Genomic DNA, 10,000 nt, shown 5'->3' with positions numbered 1-10,000 from the left:
GGAAGATGAAGGAGTGGAACATTCTTCTGGGTCATGTCTGGGAATTTTTGAATGTCAAGAGTTTCTGGATGGGAGTTGGGTGGGGAGGTCTGAGAAACAAATGTCATGACAAAATTTTTCAAAAATACTTGAAAAAATTTAAAAACATCTCCTGTAATATAGTGGGCTTTGGCAATCCCATGATGTAATATTTTTGCTAAATATGTAAAAGTAAAGGAGTTATAACTAAATCTCTGCCCCCATTTAGAAAAAAATAAATTCCCACTAAACTAAAACATAAGTATTGCTATAAACTATAGGTGGTAATTTTTCAACAAGTTTGTTCAAAGGATAAGTGCGATTTCAAAGAGTTTGTGATTGTTCTAAAACTTGTTTTTCATAAATAACTTTAACATTTATTATCCAAATGATATGACACTCTGTGGTATTTATCGCTTTATATGTATGTATAACATATTAAAAAATCACGAATATCCAATCATAACTGACGAACTTCGTTCTCGAGCGCGACGGCCTCCTTAAGGGGGGCCACCCTGGTGAATTTCTCAGTAATATTTATTAAATTTAGCTTTTCCGTTTTCTTTGATCATCCTGTCCTTAATACCCTAAATTATCACATGGTTAAAAAAAAAAAAAAAAAAAAAACTTTTCTAAAAATTAAATTCCTTTCCCCCCAGACGCCTATTTTAAATGACCCGGAGTGTTGCATCATAGTGTGATGCGTGCGCTAAAAAATTAAGTATCATTTAATGCTTATAATTACTTAGAATTATCATTAAAATATTTTTTTCTTTATATACATTTCTACAATTAGCATCCTTTGCCTGCAGAGTGTGGTGAGGATCTCCTTCGGGAAAGGCTAGATCAGTAGCAACTCTAGGTGTCACTGTGTCTGATTCTATTTTGGGAAAAAAGCACATGGGGTTTATTTTGAATACGTCACAAAAGTTAGGGATGCTTTGTGAATATGGGTGATCATTTTGGTCTCTTCAGTTTTCAAAATAGTGATTATAGTGGTTAAATTTTCACGACACCTCGAGTTCTGATACCCTCACCTATGTGTGACTAATACTTTCTTTAAAAGGGGGACTAGATGCCTCATTCCCCAGTAAGTCAACAAAGTATACACAATCATATGTGAAAATTCCATGCCAATTAGATGAATACACATGTCAAGACAAGGATGAAATGAGAGAGAGAGAGAGAAAAAAAAAACTTTGGAAGCCGATATCTCAAAATGTTTTTTGCACATTTCACAAAATTGGTAAAAATTTGATTGACTTAAGTTGGGTATCATTTTAAACTTCAACAAAAATGAAATTTTTTGTAGGAAAAGAAACAAGAATTTTGGGAAGTTTGGCTTGTCTTTACAAAAAATGAAGTGCAGAGAAGTCTTGTGAAGTGCGTCTACTTTTGGCGAGAAATGCAGTATAAATACAAAATGAGAAATGTAGCTTGGCCGAATGCGCTGATTGGGCGACGGCTCTATCTTTATCTCCCGCGTCGCGGCGAATCAACACTGCGGACCTCAGCATGCTTGCCGGCCAGCTGACTCGGTGTAGGAGTAATTATGCAGAGCGAGGTGCGCCAATACTGAGTGAGGTTAGGCAAGTACGCCGAGCGAGGCTGTGCCGGTGTCGACTGATTGTGATGTCCGCCACAATGTTTCCCCCCTATCGAGGGAGAAAGGATCCTGTGCGGGCGAGAATGGCGTCCGGATCTTGTGTAGGTGGCGTCATCATGGTGAAAAGACGAACTTGGCCATCCTGGTGGGGTGATGAGAGCGATGGGTTGGTCTGCTGGCGGCGAATTTTCGGGCTCCCTGGCGGAAGTCCTCTGTTGTGGAAGAAGTCTCTGGGCATGACGAGGGGCTGATCATGCTGGGGTTGCAGAGGCTGTCTTTTGCCCAGCAAAGATTGGTAATGGCCAGGAGCTCTCTGTTGGATGCCAAGGGAACTCCTACCGGAACTTTGCTGGTGTCGGGGGCGGTTGTTCGGTGTTGTGGTCGTGTTGTGTAGTGGCCACCTTCCATGTTGTTTTGGTTGTCTTCGAGGCTTCCACCTACATCCGTTGAGACAATGGTAGGCCGTGTTGCCGAACTGCTTGTGGTACAAGCAGATACCGTCAGCGGCAAGGCATCGGATGAAGGGCCTCCGGTTGGTGTTGGACCCTTGGGCAGTTGCTGCGTTGATGTCGGTACTGGCCAACAAGAAAACGAGAGATGTTGATTGAGGGCGGGCTTGCCAATGAGCTTCCATTAGTGCGTTGGCTCTGGTGAGGAGGACTACAATGGCTGTCTCGTTCGAGTCGTGGAGCTTCTCTCTGATGTTGCCGGGGAGGGAATCAAGCCAAATTTCTTTCTTAAGGTCCGCTTCGCGATACTTACCTTCTGAATCTTTGGTGGGGATACGGCCTATGGTGGTGATTTCATGCCAGACTTGTTTTGGAGTATGATTTCCGAGTGGCAGGTTGGGATGTTGAAAACTTGTTGCATCCTCTCAGACGTAGAGAGAGAAAACTCCTTCAACAGCTCCTGCTTCAGAGTGTCATACTCAATTTCGTCCGGCTGGGTATCTAACCAGGGGGCTATCCGGTGGAAAACCTCTTCGGGTAAAACGGCCACGGCGTGGTCTGCTTTGGTGGTCACCTTAACAACATTCTTGAGCCTGAATTGGGTTTCGGCTCGCCGAATCCATGTGAGGGCTCCATTTCGTGAGAAGGGTGGAAGGCAGATGGAGGCGGCATTCACTTCAGTGAAGATGGTGGCTGCATTGGAGTCCATGTCTTTTCGGGGTCGCCAATGTGGAGAGGCCTAGGGCGAGGTAGTCAAGAGCTAAAGCTTGAGTAGTGAGGTGAAGTAAACCCAAGTGCAGAGAAGTCTTGTGAAGTGTGTCTATTTTTGGCGAGAAATGCAGTATAAATACAAAATGAGAAATGTACCTTGGCCGGGTCATCCGCGGCCGAGTGTGCTGATTGGGCGACGGCTCCATCGTTATCTCCCGCGTTGCGGCTAATCAGCACCGCGGACCTCAGTATGCTTGCCGGCCAGCTAACTCGAGGCAATTATGCAGAGCAAGGTGCGCCGGTACCGAGTGAGGTTAGGCAAGTACGCCGAGTGAGGCTCCGCCGGTGTCGACTGATTGTGGCGTCCGCCACAGCCCCCCAACCCCTGATTCCCCACTTGTCCCCCAAAATCATAGGGGATAGGGGGAAAAATATAGGAAAAAACGAACATTCCATCTCCCCTAGAATTACAATTTTTTTTTTTTTTGCAAAAAACATTTGTTTTTTTTTCCATTTGAAGCCAAAACAAAAAATTTAAAAACTAATTCCAACGAAATGTATATATATAAACAAAGATATTATGATGTTTTTTTCATAGTAATTAAGTGAAAAATAAAAAGCTGTACCTGTGTTGTTTATGACCCTATTTCTTATGCTCTATAAGATGGCAGTGTCCTCTATATCTGTGCATCACTCTCTGAAACATTAACAGGAGGGCTGTGACCCTTGTGCCTACTTTCGGAAGGCTGCTGCCCCACAATCATCACAATGGAAGACAAAAAATCCTCCAAGTATTCAAAGCAGGGTTGAATGTATGACCAACACATAGGACCACCCAATGTCAAATCTGTCTGACGTTCTACCCAGCTGTGAATACATGGATGTCTCTTTATTGTCCAATTTTGGAGTTGCAGGAAATGGGACACAGTCCCCTGCATTAGACAATACTGTGACTGATTCTGTGTATATTACTTGTATTTTACCTTACAATTTCCTTTCATGAAGTAATTTTACAAAATAATTCTCCTCAATCCTCAATGTATTCATAGTAGGAGAAAGCATCGGGACAGATTCAGCCTCAGGTGCTCCTGCATGTCAGTTGAATGCTCTCTCCTGCAATGAGTACATGGAGGATTCTTTGTGCTCTATTGCAGTGGTTGGGGGGGATCCTCCCATGGGGGGGTCGCACGTGCAATACAATAGTGACAGGTTCTGTGTACATTACTTATATTTTACCCCACCATTTCCCTGGTGCCTTTCATGCCCTCCCCTGCCATTGAGGCCCAGATTGTCGCTAATGGGGAGGAGGGTTCTGTGCATTAATTTCTATATATTTGGATAGTTAAGAGTGAAAGAAACCCACTGATACCAAAACTGTCATGATCTGTTACATGAAACAATTCTGTACAGTTACCATTCATTCCCTCCCCAGCTATCAGGGCCAAGAGTGTGGGAGCTTTGGGGGTATTATTCCGTAGCATAAGTCCTACACATATGTGTACAAGAGGGTGAAAGGAATCTACGCATACTAAATCGTCGCGACCGGTTCTGTGAAGGTAGTGTGAAAAATTACCCACGAGAATTGATTCGCTGCAAGCACCAAATCTGTTTTTGTTAAGGTAGAACTGAGCGTTTTTCTTCGTAATATCGTCCCATTTTGATTGTCTCCCTCATATTCCATATGTGATAAGTCAAAGCATATTACAGAAATGTATCGTTCCATTTTCCTAACAGACAAGAAGGCTAATATGTTACTGGAAAAAAGTACACTTACTTGATTTTTGAAGAGAAGATGTCGATAATAGATTGGGCATCGTTATTCTCAATGCAATGGGGTAATGTGGACTGTACTTTCGTAAAAACTCGATGAAAAGTCAGTCCTGAATCTGCCATTGTTTACAAGCTTTCCGGGGACGAGGAGATACTAGATAATAAGGTTTCTTCTATATTTTTCTGAAAAGATATTTAATGCAAATTATTCTGATTTCAATATAAATTTGATATTTTGATTGATTCTAGTTATACCTTTTCTGTTTGTGTCCATTTTTTGCCCTATTAGGATCCCCGATTTATAATGCAGAATAAATCTGTAGTGTCTAATATTGTGGTTTGTAGAAGAAAATGAAAGCAAATTACATGGGTAACTTTTACAAAAAATATTGGAACTATAATGATGTGTAATTGACAATAAAAGAATATTCTAATATACGGAATACAGCTTAGTTCAAGTACGTTTTCGCCGTACAATATATCTGCGCCCTTTACATTTTGGTACTATCCATCACTTACGAATAGTCTCTGATCGTTTAGGGCCGTGTATAGCACAGCTAGCCACCGTGGAGACGCACTGCACACATTGTAAGTGCATGAGGGTACGATCAAAGACTTACACGCATTAAATTTCTGGAGGACAAAGTCAAATATCGTGTAACTCCTTGATCTAGTTTGTTTTAACAACGCTTACTAGGATCTTTAAAAATGTGCAGTCATCTCAATACGGGGATATTTTTGTAGGTCCCTTACAAAGCCCATCGCGTTGCTCTTAATGGTCCTGTAAATGTAGATTGAAGGCAATGTACATACTTGATTAATATGTACTTTCTGGTGAAAACCATGTTAATGACACAGTATACATGCTGGGGTCATCCTGACCCCGCACTTAAAGCTTCTTGAAACTAAGAAGGATATTTCGCTTATATTTCACATAGTAATTGGCTCTTCAAAAGGTATTAGGTTAGCCTAAACCAGTCATAGGGCTTTCCAGTAATCATTCCCAAAGTAAACTGAGTTATATCATTATTATTATTTGGTTTACCATTCGGGACATCATTTCAGCTTTTTCTTGAGGTTAGGAGGGGAAGCAGTTTGACAGGCAAGTGAGCAGTCAGTTTCTGGGGCGCTGCGAGCCTCCCCGATATATATATATATATATATATATATATATATATATATATATATATATATATATATATATATATATATATATATAATGAACCATTCTAAGAGCATTTTTAAGCTACGGTCAGAGTTCTAAAGGTGTAATTTAGGCAAAATAGTGTGTGTGAACAATTGGTGGGACAATCCCCAATACGGATATCTAAGCACTTTCATCGTAGGATCGCATGTTCTGTTCTTACTTCAATGCCTTCCTCTTCTATCGCAATTAGATATGGTGCAGAATAATCAATGTTCCGGAATACATATATTAATCAACTTTCAATTCGTCTTTGGGAAGAAAATAACCCATGCCCTGAGTTATTGAAATTTTCCATAGAGGGCAGCAATGGTTTTCATCTCTGAATTTATGTCCTCATTATCCATCCCCAAATAGTTTTTTTTCGTTGATTAATCCTGCTCCATATAGTGACTGCCGCTCCACATAAAGAAGCCTAAGCCCTTTATAAATATTTTCTCCTTTGATCTATGATTCATCAACTAAATATAACTGAACTTCCACTGGAATATACACCCAAATCATATTTTCTTTGATTACGAGTATTATTCCGTGATTGACCCTACCGAAATTTTTTTGCGAAATATGCATAAATGTTATCTCCGTTTTCAATAGTCCTTTAGTGTTCGGAAAAGATTTAGGACAGATGAGATTACCATCTCTTGTTTTCTTATTATAGGTGCTGGGTATATTCCTTAAAACTAGATAATTTGCATGTCATTGTTATTGTTTAGCTTTAGTTTGCTGTTCTGCGTGTCTCCCTTGTCCTGCCCCTGTTGTCTGACGAAACATCCTTTCATGCAGCTATTCCTTGCGAGACGTATTATTGCTGAAGGCACAGAAGTGCTGGAAGTGAAAGCAGAGTGAACACCGTCCGCTGAAGGAGGACGGCAGCTGCCGGGTATGGAGGTGCTATTTGGGAACCATTTGGCCTTCGAGCACATATCGCTCAAAATTGGTCTCACATTTTTATATGGAGAAATATTAACCCTCTCTTGGGATAATTTAAGTGGTTTTGCTATGGTCCATTTAGTTTTATCATTATCATTATTATTATTATTATTATTATTATTATAATTATTATCATGATTATTATCATTATTTTATCATCATTATTATCATTATTATTATTATTATTATTATAAGCATTATTGCAGAACTGTAGGAAAGATCAGGAAATATATTTATGAAATTGTAGATATGGAAATCAAAATCAATTCATGAAATCTTCAAGAACATATTACAAGGTATTTCAAGGTATAATGGGATAATAATTTTATACATTTTATGGTATTCTCTATATTTCAATAATGACTTATTTTGCCTTAATGACTGCTTTTACCCGACCTGCTTGCAGTGGTTATTCGTAATATTACTGCCAGTCTTGGGTCCTCATCAAATGGTAATCTGCTAGAGCTTCTTGGAGCACTTCATCTTGTAAATTTCATCCGTAATTTCTTTACGTGTATTTTCGATTACATTCGTATCCTTTTCTCTGACTGGGCTACTGCCGGTTTATTATTTTGTTCTATGTGTATCTTTATTGTCTTCAGGAGTTGGCATGGGGCACCATCTTGCATGAAAATTAAATTCCTGTTGTGTTACTACTCCTTCATTTGAGGCAGATATCTTGTTTACCCACTGATCTAAAAAAAAGACTAGATCTAGTTTCTATGGCCAGGAGCTTGAAGCCACAGCAATTTCACGGCGACCATATTGGAGGGCCTCAATAGCGGACTTTAGTACACAGTATTGTGTACATCGTATTTTGGAGATTCTCCTTTATGCACGTTCACAGCTCGAAAGAGGGAAAACGTTTTAAAGCCTCACTCTATTAAATCGCTTCATGTTGGGCATCAGCGAACTCCTAGGCAGCTGTGCTATTAAAGGAAGGAGGACATCCAGGCCTTAAATAGTAAAGTAGGCCTACTTAAGCAAATTTGGATTTGGGTAAAAAGATAAAAAAGATAAACGGTATAAATGGATATCAAAGTTGCACGATTCTTTACCGGTATTTTTATCGGAAGACACCTAAAGTCGCAAAATGCTGAAATGATAGTCTAAATGGAAATCACTACAAATTGTGATATTATTACATATCTATCAAAATATTAAAAAGCTGATAACTTTACCAAGCTGCATATAATGGACCAGAGAAAGGTTTGTCCTGATTTAAACTACAATATTTAATTTATTTAAAAAAAGGTAAGGGCCGAGATAGAGGGAGGGGGGGGGGCTGAAGCCTGCCCACAAATATTCTCAAACATTCTTAATATTGAATGTAATTTTATGAACGTAGTTAAAGGAAAGTACACGATTTTTTTTTTTATAAGAAACTAGCGACTTGGGTAAGTATTGAAAGTTTCTTAAAAATTGTCACTTTTGAGTATTGAAAGTTTCTTGGCAGTTTCTTAAGATTTCCCTCCTTTGGCTGCTCGAGAAGTCTTACATCTACGGTAATAGTTTTAGGGAAAATTTATCACGAAGAGAAATTAATATTTGATGTAGTGACTTATTGTAAAGAACCCGTAATTACTTTACAAGAAGAAAAACATTACAAGAAAGCTTAACTAAGAGTTTCTTAGATATTTTTCTCCAGTACTCAAGTTTCTTAATCTTTAAGGAGCTGAATACTGAGTTTCGTATAAACGGGTGGTATATAAAAAGAAAAATATGTAGTGCTCACAGCAGAGTCCATAAAAGGTGGCGGTTGCAAAACCAAAGACCATGCAAGAGGTGGTTGAAAACAAAATAAATGAAGTTTTGACACCCAAACCACACATTTCTTTCATAATTTTTAAAGGAAGGTTTCATTTTTTCTTTTATTAACAGAAGGAAAGTTGGGTACTTTTCTGGACTCTGGCTAACAGTACTACCAGGTGAGACAAAGCAGAATATAAACAGAATATTTAGAAAGAGTACTGGATGCTGCATCAAAAATTCAACCATGATGGTAAACAGAACAATATAAATCCCTTCTAGAGTAAATTGTATCTTGGTTCTTATATACTTGTACTTGTACAGAATTATCAAACAAACTTTAGGGCTTCAGGAAATTCATCATAAATCCAAATAAAATCACTTTTTCAATTCACTGTGTTTTGCACATTATAGCCGTAACTGCTCTGTAATTGTTTCTATGCAATGCGATGAACATATATTTTTTATTTCTTTTACAAATCTATCTCCCTTAATACCCAGCCTACAAAATACTCTTTGTGCAGTACGACACCGTGTATCTTGGTGCTTTAAGACCTTCCAATATGGCGACTGTCAAAATGCCGGCGCTTCAACATTTGTGATCCAGTCTTTTTTTTTTAGATCAGTGCGTTTACCTCACTGAATTTATATGAATTCGTATTCCCACTTATCATTTCTAAACGACCTGTACCCTTTCTGGAGATGATGGATCACACTGGTTGGGCATTAAACTATTTACAACACGCAGTCTCTAATTTCCCTGAAAAGAGAAATTCTACAAAATTGCGGCGATTGTCGAAGGTTTGCACTCATCAAAGAATCATACCTACAATATGGATGTAGAATCATAACAGAAACTAATAAAACATTCGCAAAGTTTATACGTTCTAATCAATCATATGATCGAGTTTGCAAACATATTTGGAAAAAAAAAACTTTATGAGATTATATATATTATAATCAAGCATAATCAGCAACTGGTGTATGATATTCGAAGGAATATATAAAATAGATGGGTGCCAAGGTGATGTGAAGCGAGGGCGTGGTTTGCTTATATTAGTGTTCATAAGGAGTCGGAGATTTTTTCGTATCGTTTAAAGAAACGAGTTGTATGGACGGCTGCCGTATGGACTCTTGGGAACACCATATCCTAAATGTGACAAATTCGGTTATTTTTCATGTTGTGTTAGGCACTCCTTTAACCTTTGTCGGTACATTTTCTCGCTTCTCTTCAAAACGGTGCATTGCTCTGGTAAAAGTCATAGATGCCACTGATAGGACTATAAATTTTGTACAAGATTAATTTTATTTGTTGCTCTAAGATTTATGGTCTTTCCACAAACAAGCCTGGGATTGGAATACACCTTAAAAAGAAAATGACTTTGTATTAAATCTCCCTCAGTATCTCCTAAACTACCAATTTCACGATAAAATGTCATCGGACTAATATTTTAGATTAAAGATTGATCTTTATTTGGGTGTATATTTTTTCTTCATATGCCAATATGTCGTAAAAAAACAACAAATATTAATGGACTTTTTCTTTCTTTGGTTGATAGTGTT

General features: G+C 38.6%; 1 protein-coding gene across 2 annotated transcripts in view; it reads right to left on the bottom strand.

The window, feature by feature from the left end:
- The window catches only part of Hpr1 (THO complex 1-like protein Hpr1), a 33,359-nt gene extending 28,637 nt beyond the window's left edge, over nucleotides 1–4,722 (bottom strand). Inside the window, exon 1 of one of the 2 annotated variants that reach the window (XM_070144846.1) lies at nucleotides 4,559–4,722. In XM_070144846.1, coding sequence (XP_070000947.1) covers nucleotides 4,559–4,677 — 119 coding nt within the window. In that variant the 5' untranslated portion in view covers nucleotides 4,678–4,722. The remainder of the gene's footprint in view (nucleotides 1–4,558) is intronic. The other variant, XM_027382191.2, reaches the window with a different exon arrangement.
- Between the last annotated feature and the right edge of the window lie 5,278 nt (nucleotides 4,723–10,000).

This window comes from Penaeus vannamei, chromosome 3 (assembly GCF_042767895.1).
Source record: "Penaeus vannamei isolate JL-2024 chromosome 3, ASM4276789v1, whole genome shotgun sequence".
In the NCBI taxonomy this organism is placed as follows: Eukaryota; Metazoa; Arthropoda; class Malacostraca; order Decapoda; family Penaeidae; genus Penaeus; species Penaeus vannamei.
Note: the sequence above shows the minus strand (reverse complement) of the source record. Positions and strands in the feature narration are given on the sequence as shown.